This window comes from Sander lucioperca, chromosome 5 (assembly GCF_008315115.2).
Source record: "Sander lucioperca isolate FBNREF2018 chromosome 5, SLUC_FBN_1.2, whole genome shotgun sequence".
Classification (NCBI taxonomy): domain Eukaryota; kingdom Metazoa; phylum Chordata; class Actinopteri; order Perciformes; family Percidae; genus Sander; species Sander lucioperca.
In genome coordinates this window covers 35,076,518-35,103,803 of record NC_050177.1, presented here as the reverse complement: position 1 = coordinate 35,103,803, position 27,286 = coordinate 35,076,518, and the positions used below count along the sequence as shown (strand labels likewise).

The following is a 27,286-nucleotide window of genomic DNA, read 5'->3' as shown; positions in this document are numbered from 1 at the left end:
AGGTGTAAGTAATCTTAATGTCAGCTAAACATTGGTTTAATTTTTTCAAAAAACTCGTGCAGAAAGCACACATGCACAGTCCTTTAAATATATGCATCAAAAGTTAGTCAGATAATGCTGTAAAGATCACTGTGGATAATAACCAGGGGAAGTGCAAATTAGACTTATACATGTGTTATAATTTGAAAGAAAGTCTTAGACATCTGCTGTAGACCGCAATGCACTTCTGACATGAGGATAGGTAAACCATTAGAGGGACTGACAGAGGTCAGTAGGGTTTAAAGGAGGCATACCTGTGTTAAAATGATTTTGCAGACTGTTTCCAAAGCCATTTCCATTAAATATGTATGTAATAGAAAAACAATAGAAAGGTGTATTACCAATGTGTTTATTGAGAGTATCACTGAGCCATAGCATATTTTGGGAGAATAAGCTAGGCCAAGATTAGAGCCCCACAGGCCATGTCTGTGTTATACAATGTATAGCTTAAAACATACAGATCATCCGTCTATGCTTGTTATAATGTTGGAAAAAGTCATAGTGTGTTGATAAGTCATTTTGCACGTTGGCTTCTGTCTATCACCCACAGACCCGCTGTGTACTCGCTACATGGAGTTTGTATGCAAGAACCGAGCCCAGTGTCTGTTTCAGTCCCTGGTTTGTGACGGGATCAAACACTGTGAAGACGGATCTGATGAGGACGCCGACTATGCCGGATGTGGTGTGTTTCTTATTCTTTAATCCCTGCTCACAACAAGTTACGATTGTCAGAAAACTATAGAAAGAAGTGATTCTAAAAAGCAGATCTGCACAGAAGTGCAACGTGATTTGATTTCTGGGAATTTGATCAATCTTCTCAAGATTCATTACCTTAAATTGAGAGACAGGATTCAAATCTGCAATAATTTGAAACCCAGACTGAACCTTACGACAACCTGTATTAGTTGAAACTATTAGTAAAAAACTGTACTAACTAATGATGACTATTGTTTGTGAGATAATAACCGCTGAGAGATGATGATAATGGTTTGGATCTGTTTACACAGCAACAATCTGTAACAGCTGCTCTGTCCGTCACTTGTTTTCTTGGGTGCAAAACTATTTCTGTACTATCATTTTGTCTGATCATGAATCTTTCATTTCTTCTTTGCCTCTGCTAAATGTAATGCTATAGATCCTAATTTCGAAACATCATGTACATTATTACCTGTATTAATGCCAATAGTATAAGGTAAACATGACAGGTGGCAAACAGATGAAAAAAAAAATGTAAACTGTACATTTTCTTCCTGAAGTTTCCCAAATTTGCTTTTTGCTTAGTTGTGCTGTTCATTACATAGCATATTGTATCTTTTCCCCACAACTTCAAACACATTTTTACTACTGTTGTACAAAACACTTTGCATCTATACATTTCCATCAAACATTGTCACTTTTGTTATTCTGCTTCATACCCTCAGTGTGATATGTACATATTCATTTTTTCCTGTGTCTTTTTTGTTTCACCGAACTGATTTGTGTAACCCACTAACGTTCCTGTGTGTTTTCTGTCAGCCACGCCGTCTGAGTTTGGCAAAGTGTGTGATGCCTACACCTTCCAGTGTGCCAACGGAGTGTGTGTGAGCCTGGAGTGGAAGTGTGATGGCATGGACGACTGTGGGGATTATTCCGATGAAGCCAACTGTGGTGAGGAGGAAGAGGTTATGCTAACACACCATGTAAAATGCATGTTTAATAAATAATAGATGTGCATTTGATTTCTTTCTGAAAAGTTAAGAAGTCCAGTGATATTGAAGCAGCAGTATCTGCTAACTTTAGCTCTGTGTGTTGCAGCTGCTCCCACTGAGGTCCCAGGCTGCTCCAGGTATTTCCAGTTTGAGTGTAGAAATGGACGCTGTATTCCAACATGGTGGAAGTGTGATGGAGAGAACGACTGTGGGGATTGGTCTGATGAGGCCCAGTGTACAGGTACACAGTTAGGCTGTGATAAGGCTACTTCATTGTTAAAAGCAACAGAACACTTAGGGTTGAAAACTTATAAATCCCTCTTGTACTGTAGTCTGTTAACAGCACACAATGTATACACAACGTCCCTGTTTTGACGTGGGCTTTATCACATGTTGCCAGAATAGTTATTCAAAAATTGCATCTTGCATATTTTAAAGGGACTCATTAACATCTATCCATAAATATAGTGGGGAACTATTTGTTCTACCGACCTGATATACTGTACATGCAAATGCATTTTATACTGTCTCTCTGTAAAGGGATCTGGTTTAGTTTAATAATTTGTTAATTAATTAATTATCAATAAGATAAATTGTTGGTATTTTCTTATACTAAACCCAAACCAAACTCTTTGAATAAGAAATATCAAATAAATGTCTGTTAAATTACACTTTTTTTTTTTTTTAATTTGAACTCTATGAACTTCATACTGCATATTTATATTGTTTATTTCACATATTTGTAATTGTCTGTTTTGATAGACCCTCTTGTGAATGCCCTCAGGATGCTTACTCTCTATGGTGTTCCATGTTTATTTTTGCTTGAATTACCAAACTCCCCATCCATCCCCAGTCATTAAACTTGAATCTCCACCCTTGTAGGTGGTGGTACTCCTCACACTGTAGCCCCTGGTCCCTCTACTTGTGCCCCCAACCGCTTCCACTGTGGCTCTGGAGCGTGCATCATCAACACCTGGGTGTGTGACGGCTACGCTGACTGTCCTGATGGCAGCGATGAGCTGGGATGTCCCACAGGTACCACCTCTGTCTGTTGAACGTTCTAGGTTTTTTGCAAAAGTATGTCATGTTTTTTTTTTTAAATGTATTTATTTAAAATGTATTCATTTTAGTTGACCAAACTGAATACTCCTAGATACAATATAGTACAATTAAACAGAAAAGCAGAAGAAGAAAGAAAAAGAATAATGCAAATATTAACCTTGTATTTCTCTAACAGCAGCTAATGGCTCTGTGACGATGGCTCCAGTACCCACTCAGGCCCCGCCCTCCCCTGCACGTTGCAGTCGGGGTCAGTTCCTCTGCCGCCGACCCCCCCACTGCATCCCCGACTGGCAGCGCTGTGACGGCCAGCTCCACTGCCAGGACGGCTCCGATGAAGCCCACTGCCGTGAGTTTGATACTGTGCACCTGTGATACCATCACAAACAAGGAAACAGAATGATAACCAAGGGAAAAAAATCACGTTATGGTGAAATGTTTTGGATTTAGCGGTAAACAATGGATTCAAATATAGAAATAGATAGGATAAACTAAAACTGTTGAATGTAAGACACTGAACCTTACCTATTCATTTTCAATTCATGCCACACCTTAAAATCCATCTGTTCTGGTTTTATTTGCTAAAAGCCTAAATTACTACAATGTTGTTAAGTTGCAAAGCTGCATTTGCAACCGAAACATGACACCTGAGCAGCATATAATGTGCTGTAGAATTTAGATCCTGTAGTTTTTGCTCATACATTTAGGCCCTGATGACAAGAGGTACATTATTGTGCATACCCATTTTTTTTAGCTATTGTAATTCTAATAAATGTAAAATGTTACTAATACTGTACAGAAAACATTATACAGTACAGGTCTAGACAAGTAGTCTAAATAGTATCATCTTCATTTGTCACTTTTCGTCACGGCATACAGAAAGTGCAGAGAGGCATATTTAGAATGCAGGTAATACAATAACAAGAACTGTAATGTAAAAACAATCCTCTCTCTCCAGCCACTCGTGGGCCTTTGTTCTGTGTTAATGGGACTCGCTGTTCTGATGGTGAAGCCTGCGTACTGGACAGTGAGCGGTGTGATGGCTTTCTGGACTGCTCTGACCACAGCGATGAGGACAACTGCACCCGTAGGTCCCAAATACTCTCACCATGACCAAGTCTCTTCACATTACATACACGTTGTTAGAATTAGATGGCTTGATAATATTACCTTTTAATAGAAACTCGCATGTGAACCACTCAATGTCCGGTCTATTGTAAATGCCAGTATGTCTACTTGCTACTTACTATACTTAAGTAGCATTTAGTATATTGAAAGCGGTGCAATGCTGCCACTTGCTGGCTGTTGGTGTTTATTTTTTTTATTTTTTTTTTTACAACTGAGCCATTGCAAACATAATAAGCCATAAGGAGTCTCTCCCTCTTTCTTCCAGTGGACTCGCTGGCCTATAAAGTCCAGAACCTCCAGTGGACACCAGACTTCTTGGGTGCCATCACCCTGACATGGTCTCGCCCCAAAAACCTTCCTCTGGACTCCTGCTACTTCCTCATATACTACAGGTGAGCATTAGCAGCCTGTAACTTTGCACCAGCTGAATGTTTCTAGATGTTTTTGCTGAAAGATTGAAAAAAAAAAAAAACGAAAACAGCCATCTATATTACAGTTGTCGCACTACTACTGCAATATGCAGTTGATATGATTATTGTCATTAAAACTTGTTATCAGCATTTGCTATTCCACACTACCAAGAATATAATTCTGCGTAACACAAACCCCTCTGGGCGCTGCTCTCAGTACCATAACTTGCCCTGGTGCTGTAATGTCACTTTGTCTTGTGTTTTTGCCTTCAGGCTCGTGGGCACCCAGCAGTGGACCATTATGGACACTCACAGCAACAAGACCAGCTACAAACTGACCGTGCTGAAACCAGACACAACCTACCACGTCAAGGTGCTCACTCAGTGTCTCAGCAAGCTGCATAAGACCAACGAGGTGATCACAGTCAGGACACCAGAGGGCTGTGAGTATCATATGATCAATTTACGGAGGCTCATTTTCAGTCATTATGACTCATATACTTTCATACTTACTAACTTACATCTACAGTAAGTCGCAATCCTGATATCTGCTCATTTTTAAACTGTCAACAGATGTGCAAGAGGAATTTAAATATCCAGTTTGTTTTAAGCTAAATCTGCCTTTTATTTTTGGGTAGTTTTCTGGTACTCTGTTTACTAATCCATTATGAGTTTATGGTGATCACCATTGTACAATTGATTATTTGATACTGGCAAAAGTCATTTTCAGGTCTAGCGGGGAATCAGTTTGACACAAAGACTGACAGTCCTTTGTTGCACATCACAAACACCCACCTTATGATGTCAGATAGCTGCCATGTTCATCCTCATCATCTGGAATGAAATGGGAAACTGTCCTAAGCTTATTTACAGTATACTATAATACAATACTGTACTATAGTACATCTTTTCATTGTGTTTGTCCATGTCCATCCTGCAGTGCCCGACCCACCCAGGAACCTGCAGCTGTCTTGTGATAACGGTGAGGATGGGACAGTGGACGCATCCTGGAGCCCTCCTGACAAAGGACACGGCCTCATCAGAGAGTACATTGTGAGTCCTCTTCATCTGCATTAAACTGATTCACATGTACATTTTTTTGTCTGTATAATTACCAAAACAATCAAGGCCATTAGTGAGGAGACTCCACCAACCTGCCAGCGCCTACACTATACTGTATTTAAAGTGCCCATATTATGAAAAAATCACTTTTTCTGGGATTTGGGGTGTTATTTTGTGTCTCTGGTGCTTCCACACACATACAAACTTTGAAAAAAATCCATCCATGCTGTTTAGAGTGAGATACGGTTTCTGAATGTGTCCTGCCTTCAGTCTCTGGGTGAGCTGTTCAAAATCGGCACGGCTTGTGACGTCACAAGCCGAAACGAGCAGGCTAACTGCAACCATTAGCTCATAGCGTTAGCATGCTAACGCTAATGCTAACGCTAGCATGCTAACTCATTCTCAATAGCAAAGCACTGCTACAACACACACAAGTTCACCATAATCTACAAAAGAACTACTTACATGTGCGCCCTCATTTAGAAGTCTCCCAGCTAATCCTGCCTTGTAACTGACCGAAAGTGTAGAAACAGCCTTTCTTTTACTGTCTATGGAGCTAGCTAGCTGACATGATCTACATCTGAGCTACTGGGCATGTGCAGTGCAATCAAAGATAGTACAGAAGAAGAAGAAGAAAAGAGGTCTCACTCTGTAGCTAAAACAGAGACCAGCTGAAAAGAGGATCTGGAGCAGTGAGAGAGAGCGGTGCAGTACAACAAAAATATGGTGTTTTTTGAAAATTAAACCATGTAAACCTATTCTGGTACAACCTTAAAATACAATTATGAACCTGAAAATGAGCATAATATGGCTGCTTTAAAATGATTGGCGTGGTCTGGTTGCTTTTGATTGACTGAGCGTTGAGACTTTCTATCAATCGCAGATGAATGAAACCGAACTTTCTGCTTACTGTATTTATCCTGCTTCACTTAGCAACAAGGTTATTGTTGTAGTATCATTGTCTCACTTGTTTGATAATTATTCCACATATTATATTTCATTTGAAAATTATGTATTACACACAGCTGTCCTGTCACACACCTAGGCCGTGTAACAAGCTTATGGATTGTAAATTTCCTGTCAGACTTTTCTGCCTCTGCCTTAACATACCTCAAACTACTGTATGATGTCAGGTTGAGTACAGTGAGCGAGGAAGTCTCGATTGGACGTCACAGAGATGCACAGCAACCAACACTGAGGTGAAGGAGCTGCAGCCAGAAACTCTGTACAGGTTCAGGGTAAGTCTCACACACACATGCACACATCCACTATGATAACATGGTTAGAAAAAAGATTAAACAAATGGTGTTTTCCACAATCAATAATGTTGTGATATTATCATGTACAGTATGTTTAAATGTTGGTGTTGCTGTGATAATGTTTCCCAGGTGGCAGCAGTGACCAGTCGAGGTGTGGGCAACTGGACCGAGGTTAAATCCATCACCCCTAAGAAAGGTAAGATGTTCCTCCCAACAGTATCACACACACTCTGGTTTGAAAACACTGGCACCTACTGGTGTCTACAGGTATTTCAGGTTGTACAGGTGTCCCGTGTTTGAAACTACACCAGTGTTTGTAACTTCACGTGTAATGCGAATGCTACAAACAGGCTTGTTTGCCATCTCCTGCATTTGTCTCTGCCTGTTCTTCAGGGAGTGCAGATGTTTGTCTCAGTCGTCAGAAATAGCCTAGTCTCGCTTTGTCAGAGGTCTGGCTAGTCCAAACAGCATTCCTGGATGGGATAAAAATGTGCTCTGGTTTATTGGCATTTCTTTAAACCAATCACAATCGTCATGGGCGGCGCTAAGCACCGGGAAAAGCCACGGTACGGCTACAAAATAGCCTCGGGAAGGAACTTGTTTTGGTGAAACGTGTACGTTCAAAAGTTGTTTTAGTCGTTCAACAGAAAACTCAGATTGGACAGATAGTCTAGCTAGCTGTCTGGATTTACCCTGCAGAGATCTGAGGAGCAGTTAACCATAGTCCTCATAAATCCACCAGAGTTTAAAATTCCAAAACAAACAAAACAGAAGGTAATGGACATCCGGCTGAAAAGACTGAAATCCGGAAATTCCGATGGCAACGGAGCAAACCCGGAAGTGGAACCTCGTGGCTATAGACTAGAAATAGCCTTACCACACAACTTGAAAACCACTTGCCACTTCCTTGTGTCATCCATCGAACACGTGTAAATTACACGCATTAATGTGATGAAATGCTAAATGAATTAGTAATGTACATGGTACAATTATTTAAAGGTCCAATGTTTTGCTCATTTTCAGGTTCATACTTGTATTTTGGAGTAACATCTTTACATGGTTTAATGTTTAAAAAAAAAACATTTTCTAATACTGTCTGTCTGAATATACACCCTCTGTCTGAGACGCTCCGTTTCTGAGTACGAGCTATGTGCATTTCACTGTGGATTCACAGTTTTGATACTTACAGTATCTATATAGCATCTCGACCTGCTTCATAATAAAAAAGAGACCTTTAAAATACTTAACCATAATCCGTTAACATAGAGGCATAGGTTCTTAGTAGCAGTTATAATTGCTATAAATCTCAAAATAAAGCTAGTAATTAATAGACAGCAAAAAAGGTAGTGGGGCTGTTGTGTTAATTTCAATATAATGTACATCAGTAATCTATCAGTTCAGCAACTACCATACTCATCACTCTGTTACTCTTTTTTTTTGTTTTCAATCAATTCAGTTTCTTCTTTATCCGTTTTTCACTGTTTAAGCTGCTGTAAATAAAACTTCTCACATTGTACTTCAGATGTTTCATCAAATAAAGGCTTTTAATTTGACACACATGGAGAAAATGCATGGAGTTTTCATTAGCAGCTAAATTAAATTAAATTCAAATGTCTAGAGAAAATAAAGGTGCCATCATTTAGCCTGCTGACCCTAACGATGTAACCAAATCACCCTGAATATATTTCCTTGTCAGCCATCTGAAATAAAAAAAAAGCCCACAAATATAATAAACCGTGATATTCCATTTTGACACCTGCTCTTTCTGTGCTGCAGCTCTGCCCCCACCCTCTGTGATCGCTGACAGCATCACAGCCGACTCCATGAGCCTTTCATTCAGCTTCAACTCCCAGTATGACGTAAGAGCACCTCTTCAGTTTGTTACCTTAAAAGCTTGTGTCCAGTCTGTATTAGCACAACTGATGGGGTTCTTTCTGTTTCCTTAAGGTGAAACAGTACATAGTGATTCTGTCCTGGCAGTTTGACACCCACGTCAAGGAGAGTAGGGACTACACGGTCACAGAAAGGATCCTTAAAGGTACGGTTTGTGTATGATTCTTTAATTAGGTATATTACTTGTTTTAATCAAGTGCTCCACTATTTCTTACTCTAAAATTGTCACTGTTCCCTTACAGTAGATGTTGATGTCTCCTGTCTTTTTCCAGCTACAAACCTGACAGCAGGGACATTGTATGAGGTGGCTGTGTGGGCTCACACCAGTATAGGAGACAGTCCCACCGCCCTGTCCCATCATCAGACCACCGGCAGCCAGCCGGACCGGCCCCTCCTCAAAGCCCGGGCCCTCAACCAGACAGCTGTGGACTGCAGCTGGACCATCAGCAAATCCCCTGCTCAGGTACAACAGATAGCAGATTTTGACCTCTGACTAGTACAAAGTATACAAAGGGTTTATCAGTATGTCATGATGTATGCAACAATAGATCTCCAAAAATAGGTCACAAGATCAAAACACCAAAACATTTCATTGAAGTTGGAAATATTATTTTGAACTTTTATGAACTTTCAGACAGGAATATGTCCTCGAAATTATGCTTTTATGCTGAAATGCTCAGAGAAGGCAAATATATACAGTATAGACTTACAGTTAGGGCTGGATATCGTTAAAAATTTTTGATACCGTGACTTCGATACCAGTTCCTAAATGATACTTTTTTTGATACCAATTTTATAAAATCCAATTTAACAAAAGTTAATTACAACATTACACATTACGGCACAAATGTTTTTATTTATTTGTCAGCTCCTACTACGTGAGTCACGTCTCTGTGCATAACGTAGAATTTTTCCTGTGTGTCTCTACAACATGTAACATTAGACGGACAATCACAAGCTTTATTAGATCTTGGTAGAAGGATGCTGCATGCTTATTGGCTCACTGATGCTGATGAAATTTACTTCTTGACGTATTGAAATTTGGTATGGAATGACGAGGCATTTTTCGATACTCGATACTAAGGAGGCAATTTGGTGGGTGCCTTAAAAGTATCTAATTCGGTACCCAGCCCTACTTACAGTATAAACTCACTTTAAGTGTTATGCTGCATTGTGTGTGGTGCCCAACCTATGAGTCAGGACCCTCCAGAGGAATCGCATGATAAATCTGAGGGGTCACAAGATGATTAACAGAATGAGTATTTCTTCAAGCCTTTTAAAAAATACTAAAATTAAACCACCTCAAATAGGAAAATCTCTTCTTGGCTACACTGCTCACAACAACTCATAGACAACCTGTTAGGAGGGAATGCAAGTAGACATTGCTTCATTTCAATAGATCATAAGCCTAAAAGGTTGGGAACCATTGCTCTATAGCACTGTACTGTAATGCCTTTACATTCTTAAAAATGAATCACATTTTCCATATCTGGAAATGAAACTTTGATATGGTTTTATAAAGAAAAACTCACTCATCAAAGAGCCCTTTACTGAACCACTTTACTGAGTAGACGTTTGTTTTATTGTGGTGTTTGTGTGTAGGTGTATGGTGTGTTTTATGCCACCTCCTTCCTGGACTTGTACCGCAGCCCTCGCCTGGTCTCCACCACTTCTCTCAGCCTGACAGTCACAGTAGACAGTGATGAACAGTATCTCTTCCTGGTGAGTCTTCTCAACATCCTACCAACTTCCTTTAAGCTCTTAACAAACTATTCCACTCCACTCAAATACCTGATGCCATCAAGTGTTTCCTGACCTTCTTATTATTTTGGCTTTGATTTTAATGTTTGAGTATCTGCTGATAAGGAAAACTGCACCACTATCATTTTATTTTTGTGCATTGTTTTGTGCTGTTAAGCTCAAATGAAATGTTAATTCAGGACAGACGTGAAACATCTTTCTGGCAATCTCTCTGTTTTCACACTGAAAGGTTTGTTCGTGGAGCCAGATTTGTTCCAGCGGAAATGTCTGTGGGAAGATAACGTGTAACGCTTAATTAACAATAATTATTATTAACAAAAATAATAGTATACTGTGCAGGAAGAGAACGGTAGGCTTTTTATTTTTTTTGTCAATGGGGAAATTATTTTATGATTTTGTCCCTGTTTTTGTCTTTCTTTTTCAACCAAATTTCATATTCATATTTTGATATGTGTATTTAAACCAATATGTTTGTTTTGATGTGTGTGTAATGTTTGTTGTGTTTTCCTTCCCTTAAAAATGTAATTATTGTTTATAGGTGGGACGATAGTGGCAATATAGGACACACAATTAAAAACCAGCATGTTAATAGTAATATACTATATTCATGTCTGGCATACATAGGTTAATTTGCCTCCCATAGCCATTGTAGTATTGATTATATTGATATATACAGATGTTGGTATGTCCATTCCCTTTTTGTTTTATTCATCACTCCATGACTTGTACATTTTATGATACAGAGCATCATGATGGTACTTTTTGCGGTTTGCCTTCAGGTGCGGGCTGTCTCTCCCTTCCTGGGTCCTCCCTCTGACTACGCTGTGGTGAAAATGATTCCCAACGAGAGGCTGCCACCAAGGAACCTCCATCGTGTTCGAGTAGACAAGACACAGGCCATGCTGAAGTGGCAGCCGCCCTACGACGCCCCAAACACAGCTCTGGTACAACACTGTCTGGTGTTACTGTGATGGTGATATATGATGATAAGCATCAGGAATGGGACCAGAAGGGTGTGGCAGGATTGTATTCTCAGAATCAGTTACTGCTGATATTCACACCTGCACTGATGGGTGCCTTTAATCCAGAAGCAGGACATTTTTGGGAAACCAATCAGGTTTAAAATCTTAGAGACTTGATCAGGATCTCACCAGTACACAATCTATTTATTTGTCTGAATAGATTTAATAGTTTGCATCAATTACCTGAATAATGCTAAACTGAATGTGTTCATATTGTGTTTCGATGCATCTGACCTCAACTCTATCATCTGCTGTGATATACAGTACAAATAACTTCTTGTAACCCTATGTGTGTTTTTTTTGTGGTGGTGCCTTACTGTCCTCTCTCTGGCTGTCTGTGTATCTGTAGACGTATGCGATTCACGTGCGGGACGTGATCCGCAAGGTGGAGTGGGACTACAAGCTGACCACCCAGAACAACACGGTGGAGTACCTGCTGAAAGGCCTGGAGCCCGGAGGAAGATACAGCGTCTCTGTCCGCCTGCGCAACATGAGCAAGGAGGCCAGCTTTACTCTCAGCACAGGTACACTCACAGGACTTAGGAGGATAAACGCTAATTTAGCTTCCTTTCTTTTCATTTCATCAGAACTAACCATCCGGGTTCCTAGGTAGCTCTCCTGGTAGAGCCTGCGCGCATATAATCTTTAGAACTAACCATCCTACACAGCCTGTGCATCATAAGTTATAGCTCATAAAAGTATATTAGTTTAGTTTAGTTTATTAGTTTATATGTCATGGACAGTCCCCTTTAGTTGACTGCACAATAAAAGGAGCAGCTTTAGCCTCTATGGCTAATTTCCAGCTGTAGTCCCTGGCCAGCTGACAATTTATTTGTAATTTACAAATTAAAATAAATTACATTACATCAATAATGACAGCAGGCCGAAGCAAAAGGGATTAAGACATACAAACAAGTGGCACACAAACATACAAGCAAGCACACACAAACAAGCACAGATGCAATACAAAGGAGACAAGGGAAAGGAGAATAGTCGCAGAGGCCACATTGAAAGCACATACAAGACATAGTTGATTAATTAATTCACCCTTTGCTAAGTCCTGCCCCCCTTTGTTACTGTTCCTCTGGCTGTCAATCTTTACATTCTCTCACTGCAATAAAAATGTAATTTACATAAAAATAAAAATGTTATTTCATTCTAACATGGCCCCATTTGGGTGCATAGCGTGCTCGAAGAGGTTACACCTTTGCTGTATTATTTTGTATCAAATAATATTTTCTTCTTTTATAAGAGAAAAGAATTTGAGAATGAGGCCTAACCAATATATTGCTATCTCGTTTAACGAGTTTGGCTGACTCTGCTCAAGTATAGTTTCCTCAATCCAATAAAGAGCAGGGTGGAGCTGCTAAGCCAACACTGGCTCCCAAACAGCCAATTGCTGTGTTTCTGGTTTTGGAAGGACGATTAAAAAAAAGACATCACCCTCCAAAATCTTGAGCTACCATTTTTTGCTCTTACTGCGCCACACCTCTTCAGTATGTGATTAAATCTGAAGCTTGACAGGTGTGCCGTGCCTAGTTACAGTTGCTATTCTATGATTGGACAGTCGCTGTTGAGAGGAGGGCTTAAGCGAACCGTCAATTAATTGGTCAATCAACAGAGAATGAAAAAAAATATCTTTAGCTGCAGCCCTAATTACATCTGTTTCACTATGTGCAAATACATACATGATAAGAGTGGGTTACTGTAAATTGCGATCTGTATATGCAAAACTGATTATGATTTTGTGAAATGCATTCCATGGTACTGTATGTATTTGTAACTTTGGTGCAGTCTCATGTCTTTCAGTGCTAACAAATAAAGCTCCCACCAGACTGAAGTACGACTAGTCACTTTCTATAAGCTATACATGTCTTTACAAAGAAATGCATTGCTTAAAGAAGCATTCTCCCTCTGCTGCAGTTCCTCTCTCAGCTCCTGAAGCCCTGAAAATCTTGACAGAGAAAGATCACGTGTTCCTCTTCTGGAAGAGTCTGGCTGTCAGAGAGAAGGGCTTCAATGAGAGCAGGGTGAGACACCAGTGACCAATATCGTGGGTTTTAAACAGTTTAACTTTTTCTTCCACCCTGCTTGTGTTCTAACCCTCTTTTCCACAAACTAACTTTGCATAGAGGGTTTGATATGAGTATCTACCACTGTACATGTCTAGGTATAGGACTCCTATTTAATTGTATACTTCTAGGGAATAATTATATTCTAACCCAGTGAATATAGTCTAATAACAGTCCAAAATAAGCATATTTTGCAATTCTTTTAAGTTCTGTGGTACTTTGCTCATAATATCTTCCATTAACTTTTATATGATGTTTACAGGGTTATGAAGTGCATGTGTATGACAGTGTGACCAACCAGACGTCCTACCTGGGAAACACCACAGAGAACTATTTCCGCATCAGCACCCTGCTGTTGGGACACAACTACACTTTCTCTGTGCAGGCCCGCTGCCTGCTCAGCGGTCAGCTGTGTGGGGAACCTGCACAACTTCTCTATAACCAGATGACAGCCGGTAGGAGAACATCCACACACACACACACACACACACACACACACGCATACTTACTTTGAAACGTGACCTCTAGCAAAAAATCACAGATTTGGAGGAAAAAATAAGTGCAGTGAGTTGTAATGTTACTTTTCCACCTGTCCAGGGGCCATTGATGCCTCCCGCGGTGAGGGCCACTCAGGAGACATGGCGGCGGTGGTGGTCCCGGTGCTCTTCCTGTTGCTGCTGGGGGTGTGCGGCAGCTTGGTGGCGCTCTATGTCAGACACCGCCGACTGCAAAACAATTTTACCGCCTTCGCAAACTCCCATTACAACTCCCGTCTGGGCTCTGCCATCTTCTCCTCAGGGGATGAACTGGGTGAGACAATCAAAATATCTCGGTAGCCGTGTAAGCCTTTGGGCCATCCAAGCGCTGGAGAGCAGACACTCCGAGATCGTTAGGGTTCAGTACCTGACTGTGGTACTTTAACTTGACTGGGCACTTCAAGGAGTGCAGTTTACAAGATTGATGAGTGTGAGCCTGCTGGGGATAATGTCAGTGGTTGGTCAGATTGCCTGTAAAGTGTTGAAGGTGGGAATTCTAAGGGAGATTTAAAAACTGCTTGTCACTGACGGATGGAAAAGGCACCTTCATGCTCCATGTGAATTGGAGAAGGCATATGTATGGGCAGAAATTATAGCATTAGAAAACTGAATTGGAATTTGTATTGTGTAACATTTGAAGTTGAATGTATTAGTTTGGAATTGAATTCCAATAAACTTGAAACTGTAATATTATGAAATTGAATTCAGTTGCTCTGAAAACAGTATTATATCCTCACTTCAACTCTCTATATACTTCTACATTCAGTTCACACCATTTAAATTCAGTTCTTGCAATTCTATTTCAGTTTACTGAGACACACATCCAGTCATTGAGGAAGATCAATTGAGAACAGATTCTGCTTTGGTTTCCCCCAACCCTGCTAGTTGTTAGCTGTTAGCTGCTTCACTATGTTCACAAGTTACGTAGTTGCTAACTTTGTTTATTAGAGTTTTTTTGTGCTAAAAAAAACATTGGCTAATATGGGGTTTGTCGCTACAAGTGACCGCTTTACGATGAACATAGTCACTGTGATCCATTATTAATATAAAAAAAATATTGACTCCTACAGGAAAGAAATTTTCCTTAACATCCCTCTCTCTTCTTTTCCTTCCCTCTCAAGGTGATGATGATGAAGATGCTCCCATGATCAGTGGCTTCTCAGACGACGTTCCCATGGTCATCGCGTAGCAAGATGTCCCTCCATTACCTATTTCTCTCTTCCCTTCTCCCCTTTTCTTCTTTATTCCCCATACTCCCCATCAGTGGCGCGGTACGATGGAGTGAAGGTGAAATACGTTGATGATAGCCACCCCGATTAGCAGGAAAACATGAAGAAAATTGGAAAAGTGTAAAGAGAGAAAGAGATATTTTTCAAATATACAATGCACTTTTTTTGGATGCGCAATAACTTATTTTTTATAATATTAAATATATATATATATATGGGGTCAAAAAAGGACTGTGAGAAAGAGGTGGACACTGAAGCAAACTGTGAAGTATTTGAGTTTGTCGAGCACGCCAGGGAAAGAGAGACCCTATTTGTAATGCAAACTCACTATCCATAGGAGCGGTTCATTGCTTAAAGCCAAAACAAGCATCCAGAGACTGGGGTATAGAATGCAAAAACACACATACAAAAAAAAAAAAAAATACAGATATATAGACAAATGCTGTATACAATATGTACAAATGGAAAAAATCGGAGCAGTAATGGTTACATATTTTGGTAAAAGTACAGTGTGTACAATAGTAGTATATGTAACATTGGTGCCCCGTGTGAGGCAGTTGGAAGAGCTAACTGTGGATCATGTTTTATCACTTACAGAATCTGAATTGTTTGTCTATTTGAATGATCAACAGTTTGGAAACTGTTGATTATTGTAAATGCATTAACAAAGTATATTGGATTAGATAGATACACCTTTATTTTCCACCACCAGCACACTGTTGTATATCTGTACGGAGAGGCAACACATGAACCATGACACGAGAATATTCCTGGGTGGGAGAAGAATCCCTCACAGCATTGTCGACATCATCAGACCTATTTGTAAATATTGGCTGTTAATATGTCCTTTCCTTGTAATGCTGCACCATATCATTCTGTAAAATGTGTTTTTTTTTAAATTGTTTAGGACCACAAATTATCGTCCCCAGCATTTTGCCATAGCCGTAGTCGTAGAGGAAGTGGGTTCTCAGGGAACTGTGTCGGAGCGGACACCAGCGCAGCACCACCATCACCACCATGGCTTAGGCAGCACTGTCCATCTACTGTTAAATAGGTACAGAAAGCTTTGATGAGGTACTGGATGAGTTGTGGGTGGAATGACTGGCAGACAGATTGTCAGTTGTGATGAAGAGTCAGGTTCAGACTCACCATCTGGTTTAGAAAAACATTTAAAGGGTTGATTCAAACAAAAGAAAACATGTTTTAACTCACCTGTAGTAGTGTCTAGTAATGCAGATAGTTTTGTTTCAATCGATTCAATTTTTGTCCTCAGTTATGCAGCCATACATTTAGCACGCATCAAAGGCAGGGCACATGAGTACAACACTAAGACCAAAAAAAAAAAGAAAAACATAAATACACAGTAAAAAAAATAATTTAAAAGGATATAGAAAACGATAAGTTAAACCATTATTACCGTTATTTTTTTCCCAAGTTTTTAGATATGTCTGTGAGATTTCAACAGCAACATGTCTTTCCAGAAACAGTTTGTTTGCTACTCAAGATCGATTTTCACCGGACTACTTTCTGATTTGAAACTAGCCCTTCTAAAAACAGTTGACAGCGTGGTTTATCCAGAGTAAGTACCTGGTCACAACAGAAAGTGGCAATTAATTAGCATGTTATTGTGAAATAGGTGGGACTAGAAGTTTGTTGACATACTGACTACTTGTGGGGCTAGTTGGAAAGTTTCTGTGGCTGGGAAGCTAACCAGTGTTATGCTAGCTAGCTGGTCATGTGCTTGCATGAGCCAGCCACAGGAGCCAACCAAGTTAGCTAACTAATCCAGTGCCATAAATAAATAAATGCATTTTAAAAGGTATGCCAGCTAGCTAGTAGCATGATAGTTAGCTTGGTCACTAACCAGGCTGAAAGTTAGCTCTGCATCTCTCTGTTCTCTCTCTTTTCTTTTTTAAATTTTTTTAAATAAACTTTATTAACAGATTGTTTTAACAATAATACAAAAGTGCTTATCATTTAAATTACATTTTATGTCAACAAAATGCAGTTATATAACAAATATTAAAACAAATAACATTTTTTTTATTTTCATTGTCCAATCAGCTGTTGACTATTTTTTCGGTTAACCATTTTGTCTTAATTATCCACAGTGCACTTGTTATGTCCGACAAACAGTCCAAAACTCAAAGATATTTTGTTTACAATCCTAAATAAATTATAAAAGCAGTACGTACTGTGAATGTTTGGCATTTTTAGCGAATCCACTGATTGCTGTGATTCTATTCAAATTAATAGATTTTGGTCCAAGAATTAGTCTTTACATATGTTTATGTGACTGGGCTGTAACAGGGACACTTTTTCTGGAAAAAAAATGTTTCTGTTGAATATTTAAATGTAATTGTTTTATGTAGTGAGCATCACAAAATACATTTTAACTCACATGTATTGTGTTGGTGTGAAGGCTGTGAGCCAGATCTCAAAACCTGGTCAGGCTAGACACTACTAGGGGAATGTGACAAAACATGCATTTGTTGTAATTTGGATGGTCCCTTATTAATACCAGTAAGTAGTACCAGTTGTAAATAGAGAATCAAACTGTTGCATGTAAATGTATCAACACAAAAAAACATTTTGGGGAATCATCATCTTTGTTCTGCTCCTGCCCCCCTCACCTGACCCTATACTGTAGTCCATTAACTGATATTTGTGTTTTGCCTCTCGGCTTGAGCCATTTGAACTGATGGTGTTCTGCTTTCTATTGATCTTTTTCTTGTTTTGTTTGTAAAGATGTCTTCATGAATGTATTTTATATCTGTACTTTTTAAGGTACTGTCCCAGCTCATTATGCTACTATCACCACCTGTGAAGTTAATGCACACACTCTGGTTTCACCTTTGCTACAGTGAATTTGTAACCCATTTATCACTGTGGACAACATACTTTTTGTTATCACTCTGTAGACTGGCTTCTGCAGACAAGTCTTACAAATCTGTTACAACCCAAACCCAATTCACAAAACCCAGAGCAACAAACCATTTTTGTCAGGAAGAGCCTAGATATTTCCTGCATCATATTTTTTCATCATCTCATTCTTCCCAAGATCATTAAACGGTGTCTGCACTAACATTTAAGGTTTCCTCAATACTTAAGCTTGATTTCACGCAGCTCTGCACCCTGTTCATGATGTACTTTTGTTTTCTTGGCCTTAAAACAGATTTTCTGGCATTAATGATGTTTTTTGCTCTGTGGAGTTTCTGTTTTCTGATTTTCTGCCACATAATGCCTTATTAGAACACATTGGGTTTCTATGTAATGTACTGTTTGTATGATAGAACACAAGTGCACACACGCATGCATACACACAGTCAAACACACACACACACACACACACACACACACACAAATGCACACGACTTGAGGCTAAGGAGGCTGAAGAGGAGGAGGTTACTGTTAGGGCATTTGGTTAATTTTTGTCAGATCACTGCTCCTTTCTGCGTCGGCTGCTGTAAGCCAGCCACTTAGTCTCTTCTTAGTCAGGTTTTACACATGTACAAAGTATGATTATTGGTTATTATGTGACTGTTTGCGCCCCACTTGTCTTAATGTTGACTCTTGTCAAATAGTTTGCTTCAAAATGTTGTTTGCCACAGAGTTTGATCATGTTGGACTTGTTGGCCATGTTTCAAGATATTAATGTCTTGCTTGCTTATCTCGGAGGTTGCAAGAACAATGAGATGTTTGGAAAAACAGTGAGGTGTTTTAAAACCACTTATACTGGAATAAACTTGCTGAAAATCAGACTCTGTCATCCCTTTCTTTTATTCTGTATATATGTAGGTTATTCTGTATTTGATGAAAGTGCAAGAAGCATGAACACCAACATACAGTGTACAGATGGCATGCCTGTGCCACCCACGTGTTCAGCTAGGCATGAAGATTGAACGGTTTTATGAACTGTAAGGAGTGCCCTGAGAATGACCCTGGTATGGAGCCTGAAACGTGTCCCCAGGTTTTACAGAATTTAATCATAATCAAATGTTATAAATACAACTTAAAGGCATAATAAGTAAATCAAGAAAACTCAGACAGCATACAGTCCTTAAGTAAATCAAAGTAAAAAGAAAAAAAAAAAGAAAATTTCTCAATTTCCATATCTGTCTTTAAAGGACCAGTGTGTGGGATTTATCAGGAACTATTGGCAGAAATGTAATATAATATTCATAACTATGTTTTCATTAGTGTGTTTTTGTTCATATCTACATAGGCAGGGGTCCTCTTCCACAAAGCCCGCCGTGTTGTCGCCATGTTTCTACAGTAGCCCAGAACGGACAAACCAAACACTGACTCTATAGAGGGCCTTACACCTTTTGATGTTACCTGAAGACCACCACCATAGGTTCTCTACATGCTTGGAAAGGGAGGAGTGAGAGACAGTGTATTCATTTGGTTGCAATCTGCAACCTCACTGCTAATTCGACCTAATTCTACACACTGCTCCTTTAACAAAAAGACGTTATAGTAATGCAGTAGTAATTCATTAATAATTGAATATTAAAATTGTGTCACTTGTGACTTTTGTTACTCTTTATATTCCATCTTACAATTCATTGGTTTCCTGCTTTAAAATTTATATATACGTTCCCTTTTGTGTGGAAAACAAACTGACTTGTTGCATCACAGCTCAACTAACGTTACCAGCAGTCAGCGACATCTTTGAGGCCCGATGCCGAAGCAGGGCCACTAACATCACCTGTGACTAACATCACCCTGCTCACCACTTCTACAGGTGCCTACCATCTGGTAGGAGATTCAGGACCACCGTTTCTTCTCCCAAGCAGTGAAACTGTTAAATGGTTCCTAGTCTCATGTCACAATTCATCAAAATGATTTATTTATTTATTTATCTATGTATTACTTAGGCTGCTAACTTATCAGGAATGTGCAATACAATCTCTTAACTGTAATGTGCATTATCTACTGCTGGGACTTTGTCACTTCTTGGTCTTATTTAACTGACTTTTTAAAAATCTAATTTCTTTTTTTATTTTTATTTTATTTATTTATTTTTTTACATTTTTAGTGTTTGTTGTGATTTTTTGTGTTTTTTAATTATCAGGGAATACCAATGTAATTTCATTGTAATACTGTCAGACAGTGGTGCAATGACAATAACGCTTCTTATGTATTTTGTGTTGCAATATAACTATTACTTGAAGTCCAACGCACAAAGCAGCTTGAGCTCGGATTGGCTGTTTTGTTTTGTGCGGGTGAAATAGCACCTCTGACAATGTCATTAACCATATATGTGTAGCCTACATTAGAATCAGTGTTTTCTACACTGAAACACGTTAAATCAAAACATCATTCTGTTCTTATGGACACACGTGAAAGCGTTTGTTCGAGTGGCCACAACTGAGTACAACCAGACCTAAAAAGGATTGTGGACAACAAAGACTGTCAGGTTTCCCACTGAGTCAATCTAGGTCAGAAGAAAAACTATGAAAACTGCATCATTGAGTAATTAGAGCTGGAAGTCACTGTTGCTGTTGTAGTGTGGACGTGTAAGTGTTGCGTGGCTCTTTGCTATAGTGCTTTTTTTTTGTTGGCTCTTTATGCTAAACTGGTTGGCCACCCCTGCCTTAGACTGTAGACAAAAACTTAGAGGCCAAACAGTATCTAGTCAACAGCTCCCTCAAGTGGGTAAAAGATGCCATGATGAACTGGGTTAAACCAGAATGAGAAAAAGGATGGAAAAGGTTTCATTACACTGTGAAAACGCCTAAGAAACCTAAATTAACAGCATTTAAGTAAAACATTTTTTTAAATTGTGCCAACAAATCAAGTCTCATGCTTCAACAAAAGCAACAGACTTCACATCTTAAAGTGTAATATGCACATTTTCAAAATTCATACGTTATTCATATCGTCTAAGACATTCTAGGTTTAGTAAACGTGAACAACTCTCTCCCAAATCCCAAAACTAAAGTGCTCAATCTCAATTGTGTGATGTCATCATCATTATATATATATATATATATATATATATATATATATATATATATATATATATATATCATCTTTCTGGTGGGAAAAGGAAGGAATAACAGGGGGGAGACAGCACATATATAGCCTCTAATTCTCCCACAGAGATGGGACCCAACTAGAGAACGTACCTTGGACTTGAGGTCAGGAAAGGCAAGGACTGGTAACTGATGACCTGGCTCTGTGTTGGACCTTTAGACAGCCATGTAAGAGGCCTGTGGCATGACAGCTGAGCTGTAGGTGGAGCAGAATGTACATAATGTGTCGCTGTGATATGGTACCAGACAGCATACAGGAATAGATTATTTGGATTCAGGATATGCATAAGCTGGAAGACTTCAAGACAAATTTGAAGAACAAACTTTGGAACTGTGACATCTGCTCAACTACATCAGCTTGCCGATGCTGGACACACTGGACTTGAAGTACGCACAGATCTTGGTTCAGGTGGAAAAAGACAGGAACAAAGGGAGGGAGACAATATGCACAGCCTGCAGTTCTCCCACTGAGACAGGACCCCACTTGAGGATTTCACAGGGACTTGAGGTCAGGAACAGGAAGTCCCCTGTCCCTTGCCATCCTTGACTGAAAGTCCCTGTGCCATCTTTCAGTGTGGTCCCCTCTCTGTGGGAGAATTAGAGGCTATTTATGCTGCCTGGATTCAGGATCTGCATAAGCTGTAAGACTTATGCAAAGAACAAACTTGGGAACCATGACATCTGCTCAAATATATATGTTTGCTGATGCATGTGAGAATGGCTATTGAGGGAAAACATTGGACATCATGGTTTTCTAAGATGGCGCCCGAATGTAAACACCAACGCTACTGTCTTTATAATCTTTTTAATAAACTGTTTGTACACTTACAAAGTTCTCAATGCTTCGGTTTGCATGTGCTCATTATGCTACCGTTTAAGTGTGGTGCTATTTTGAGCCTGGTATAAAATAGTGATTTACCGGTACCAAGTGCCCAAAAGCTAGCGTTAGGTACCCACCGGTTTTTGCGGTAGCTTGTTAAAAGCTAGAGACACATTCGATTAGCATGAAAAAGGAAGGAACAAAAGGAGGAAGGCACCATATATGGCCTCTAATTCTCCCATGGAGATTTATCCTCAATGGAGGATGGCCCTGGGACTTGAGTTCAGGAATGGTGTTAGGAACGACAAAGACCACTAACTGATGACCTGGATTAGGGTTAGTCTAGTCTATATCCTTGACATTCCACTTCTGGGATTGCTCCGGTGCCACAGGAAAATCTGCCAGATGCATGTATTTTTGCATGTATATATATATATATATATATATATATATATATATATATAGTTTGGGGTCACTTAGAAATTTCCATTCCACTCCATTACAGATAGAATACCAGCTGAGATCAGTTGCATTGTTTTTTTTAATCAGGGCAGCAGTTTTCAGATTACATTATGTGTTTACATAATTGCAAAATGGTTTTCGACTGTAGTAGAAAGAAGTGGCTGATCTTTAATGCAATATCTACATTGCCCATTATCAACCATTCATCCAATGTTCCAAAGGCACATGCTGCTTACTAATCTGATATCATTTTAAAAGGCTAACTGACAAAAAAAATTTGAGAACCCTTTTGCAATTATGTAAACACATAATGTAATCTGAAAACGGCTCTCCTGGTTAAAAAAACAATGCAACTGATCTCAGCTGGTATTCTGTCAATAATGGAGTGGAATGGAAATTTCTAAGTGACCCCAAATTTTTGACCGGTAGTATATATATATATATATATATATATATATATAGCCTTTCTCATTTTAACTTAGGACATTTTATATAATATATTATGCATATGTTTTGTATGATAATGTTTAATCTGTAAAGTAACTGGAAACTACAGCTGTGAAGTAAAACGTAAAATATTAGCCACTAAAATGTAGTGAAATAAAATGTATAAAGCAGCATGAAATAGAAATATTCAGGCTGAGTATCCCTTTAATATAGACGTTAATTGGGGATGCTGGCTTAAGTTTAAAAGTCATGTATGTTAGGTTTAATTAGAATCATCAACTTTCATTTGAAAATATCAGAGAGAGTGTTTTGGCAGGTGTCCTGCGGAATATCATTTTGTCATGAATAGCTGTGGGCAGCACGTTATCATCCCGGCAGTGTGCAGACTGACTGAGTGCTGTCTGATGATGAGTGGAAGTTTGGACGAGGAGGTCATTCGCTGTAGATAAACAATCCTATCCTGTCCTGGCCAGGAAGTGAATGTCACTAAAGCACCCACAAAGAGCACAGTATTGGATAAAATGAACTGACCTAAAAAAAAGGTTCACTCATTTGAAGGGCAGTTTGATCAAAATGGAAGTCATCGGTGAGCCTTGTGTTACTGCTGGCCATTGTTGAAGCTGAAACTGGGCTGTGTTTAGCTAGTTAGGCCCCTTAGATGGGCCTCAGGTTGCAGAGGAACAAGGATCCGATTTGGACAACAGCATTCACTGAGCTCGAGTTGGACTGAACACAACTGTGTCTGTGCCTGAGATAGCCACCAGGGGGCAGGAGTGACTCTGCAGCAGTCATATCAGATGTTTTATTGAAGATGCAGTTCAGTCTGTCTGGTGGATTTTACTACTACTACTGCAGCTCGGTGTTATGGTTTAGAAGAACAAGGCTCAGATTTTCTATAAATGACCCAAGCTAGCAGAAAAATATTAAATGGACTTTACTGTATTTGTGAATCCTCACATCTGTAGGCCAATATCATACATGTGGTCTGTGCACTGAAGAAGAAGAAGAAGAAGAAGAAGAGGAAGAAGAAGACATCCTTTATTAATCCCCTAAAGGGAAATTACAGTTTACACTCTGTTGTTACACATTACACAGGCCTATTGTGTTAGATCACCAGGTGTTTGACGGAGAAGAGCTGAGTGTGATGTGATAGCATCACTCTGGTAAATTAGTCTGGAGTCATAGCTTGTCAACTGCCACTCAACTGTATATAACACGTGCACGTGCACGCGCAAGTCAAGGCAGCTTTATTTGTATAGCACATTTCAACAACAGGGCAATTCAAAGTGCTTTACATAAACATTAACGAGCAGTTAAAAACGATTAAAAATATAAAAGCAGATAAAACGACAAGATTTTAGGCTGCTATTATGGGACAATGTATAAGCTGTTGCTCTATATACATTATCCACCTGCAATCCTTGCCGTTCCCAGAACGGGCCGTTCCCACCGGTCCTACTTTTTAATTCTCTTTATATGCTTATATAGATTTTCATACAGTTTCAACAATGCAACTTCAGTATAAGAAATGAACAATTATTTAAAGAAAGGCAACATCAAAAAGAAAGGTCTTCAGCCTTGATTTAAAAGAACTGAGAGTTGCGGCGGACCTGCAGTTTTCTGGGAGTTTGGTCCAGATATGTGGAGCATAGAAACTACACGCTGCTTCCCCCTGTTTAGTTCTGACTCTGGGGACAGCAAGTAGACCTGTCCCAGACAACATGGGAGGTCTGGGTGGTTCATAGTGTAGTAGGCTCTAAACCGTTTAGTGATTTATAAACCAGCTAAAGTATTTTGAAATCAATTCTTTGAGGCACTGGAAGCCAGTGTAGAGACTTCAGTACTGGAGTGATGTGATCCACTTTCTTGGTCTTAGTGAGGACTCGAGCAGCAGCGTTCTGAATCAGCTGCAGCTGTCTGATTGATTTTTTAGGGAGACCTGTAAAGACTCTGTTACAGTAGTCTAGTCTACTGAAGATAAAAGCATGGACAAGTTTTTCCAAGTCCTGCTGAGACATGTCCTTTAACCCTTGATATATTTTTAAGGTGGTAATAGGCTGACTTTGTAATTGTCTTAATGTGGCTGTTAAAATTCAGGTCTGAGTCCATGACTACACCAAGATTTCTGGCTTTGTCTGTAGTTTTTAACATTGTCGTTTGAAGCTGAGCACTGCCTTTTAATTGTTCCTCTTTTGCTCCAAAAACAACCACCTCAGTTTTTTCTTCATTTAATTAAAGAAAGTTCTGGCACTTCCAGTCGTTAATTTGTTCAATGCACTAAGTCAGTTTTTGTATTGGACTATAGTCCTCTGGCGATAAGGTTATGTAAATTTGTGTGTCGTCCGCATAACTATGTTATGCATCAATACAAAGACATACAGTATAACAGAGTCTGTCACTATGCATAGCCTTTGTGTTAGTAAAGTTAATTTTATTTTTGGCTACATTTGTGTCCATATAAGTTTTGACAGTATACAAAACATGCGGTTGACTTGCTGGCACCATGGCTGGATGGCATTGATGTCTGTCTTTTGGTTGGTGGGTCCACCATATCTTAACAATTATTGGATGGATTATTGTGAATCTGTATGGATATTGCTAGGATGAATTCTGTTGACTTTGGTGACCCTCTGACTTTTCCATCCTTTTGTCCAATACTTGGATTTATGACAAAAGTTTCAACTCTGCACCTGGTTAGTTTTACCTCTTAACACTCCTAACATTTTTTAAATGAAGCTTTCTGAGAAGATAAAATCTGTCTTAAACCACTCACAATTCAGACATATGCAATCTGTGACAAAAAGTTTCTGTGTTTGCCCTAAAGGAATGATAAAAAAGTAAAAATTCAACACAATCAACTGAAGAACCACTTATCTGTAATGCTTGAAACCCGACTTTCTGATACCTTTAAATACCTGACTATACTTACTATATTTTTAACAAATGTTTGAAGTGTTTTTTTTTTATATTGTAGCAGTGTGCTAACATACAGATACAGACAACTTATAATTTTGACCTGATGATGGCCCTCGATAAATAAGTCAGGGAAGTTATTAGGATACATTGTCTGAGAACCATGAATGTCTGTACAAACTCTCCTTTCCAATCCATCTAGTTGATGGAGTGGTCAACTCTGCCACTGCTGGGGAAACCCAGAATCAGCTGAGGAATCTGTATTTTATTTGAACTGAAAACCAAGCTCAGTGTATTTTTAATTTAGCGAGCACCCTCTGACCGGCTTATGCTGTCCTGTGGGAGGAGTTTTTTTAATGCCTGCAGCACGCACACACGCACACACAACAACAACAAACCGCTCGTCTTACTCTCCACGGGTCAAGAGGTGGTCAAGAGGTTCCTGACTGTTTCTGATTGGCCGGGGTCAAAGGTCAACAGACTGGAGGCAGACAGTGAGAGGTCAAGAACAGGTGGAAGCCTCTGAGAGAGAAACAAAAACAACAGAGATGAGTCGGAGCAGAGAAGAACAAAGCAGAGAGTACTCACCCTGTCAAAGCCTGACAGTCCTCAGAGTGTTGCTCTACCATCATGCTCCACTAAAGGACAATTACCATCATAGTAAAGAAGGATTACACTGGCTCAGCCATGACACGTGCGTTTCCACATTCAGCTGACATGGAGACCCTATGGAGTGGTAGACCTCGATGAATTCCTTTCAGTGTAACATAAAACAGTGATGGGAACTTTACCACCACATTCTTCATATCTGGCAACTGTATACATTTCTTGTATGTGTGTGTGTGCGCAAATTTACATAACTTTTCTGATGTTGAATTTTCATGCATTTGTTGTCGACAAAGATCTGTTAGAAGCTAGTTGTTCTTTGTAACATTCAAAATCTTAAAACTATTGTGAACCAAATGTTCTTTCTGCACTGATGTGATCGTAAGAAATTACAGAGGAATATCAAGGAAAGACCTAACTGAATATTTGTACTTTTCAACATACAATGGACACACATTTTTGATACTACATGCTTAAAAAAGCCTAAACTTAATAAGAAAAGAAAAATCAGTATCCTTATGGCCATCATTCCTATTAGTTGGGATAACAATTTAGCAACCCAATCTCCTAGAAATTATGTTTATACACTACTATTTTGAAACAGCAAATACATTTGGAGAGCAATGCAAGGACATCTGAAATACATGAATTACCATGATGAGGAAATGTTTTCAAAGTATCTGCAAAGTCAAATGTTGTGACTGCAAAATGATTAGTTTCAACGTATTTAAATGTTCCTTTAAAACATGAATTTGGAACATTTTGTCTATTTTAAAATTTCATCAATTTTCATAATACAATTTACTGTCAAAAAGGAGTTTATTGATTTAAAAAGGAGC

The 27,286-nt window shown here is 39.2% G+C and overlaps 1 protein-coding gene and 1 long non-coding RNA gene across 3 annotated transcripts in view; one reads left to right on the top strand and one right to left on the bottom strand.

Annotated features, from left to right (window-relative positions):
* sorl1 (sortilin-related receptor, L(DLR class) A repeats containing) overlaps positions 1-18,917 on the top strand; it is an 85,863-nt gene extending 66,946 nt beyond the window's left edge. Inside the window, exons 28-48 of one of the 2 annotated variants that reach the window (XM_031283589.2) lie at positions 590-721; positions 1,555-1,686; positions 1,834-1,968; positions 2,610-2,762; positions 2,968-3,135; positions 3,745-3,873; positions 4,180-4,306; positions 4,598-4,767; positions 5,265-5,377; positions 6,520-6,624; positions 6,775-6,841; positions 8,422-8,504; positions 8,593-8,683; positions 8,811-9,001; positions 10,141-10,260; positions 11,079-11,243; positions 11,671-11,845; positions 13,245-13,351; positions 13,656-13,848; positions 13,991-14,203; positions 15,051-18,917. In XM_031283589.2, coding sequence (XP_031139449.1) covers positions 590-721; positions 1,555-1,686; positions 1,834-1,968; positions 2,610-2,762; positions 2,968-3,135; positions 3,745-3,873; positions 4,180-4,306; positions 4,598-4,767; positions 5,265-5,377; positions 6,520-6,624; positions 6,775-6,841; positions 8,422-8,504; positions 8,593-8,683; positions 8,811-9,001; positions 10,141-10,260; positions 11,079-11,243; positions 11,671-11,845; positions 13,245-13,351; positions 13,656-13,848; positions 13,991-14,203; positions 15,051-15,118 — 2,837 coding nt within the window. In that variant the 3' untranslated portion in view covers positions 15,119-18,917. Of the gene's footprint in view, positions 1-589; positions 722-1,554; positions 1,687-1,833; positions 1,969-2,609; positions 2,763-2,964; positions 3,136-3,744; positions 3,874-4,179; positions 4,307-4,597; positions 4,768-5,264; positions 5,378-6,519; positions 6,625-6,774; positions 6,842-8,421; positions 8,505-8,592; positions 8,684-8,810; positions 9,002-10,140; positions 10,261-11,078; positions 11,244-11,670; positions 11,846-13,244; positions 13,352-13,655; positions 13,849-13,990; positions 14,204-15,050 lie in introns of both variants that reach the window. The other variant, XM_031283588.2, reaches the window with a different exon arrangement.
* LOC118495052 lies at positions 2,639-20,672 on the bottom strand. The gene is made up of 4 exons (XR_004897352.1): positions 20,504-20,672; positions 19,778-19,784; positions 13,911-13,915; positions 2,639-2,648 (listed from the first exon to the last, which is right to left on the bottom strand). It is a non-coding gene; the product is annotated as an uncharacterized LOC118495052 (long non-coding RNA).
* Between the last annotated feature and the right edge of the window lie 6,614 nt (positions 20,673-27,286).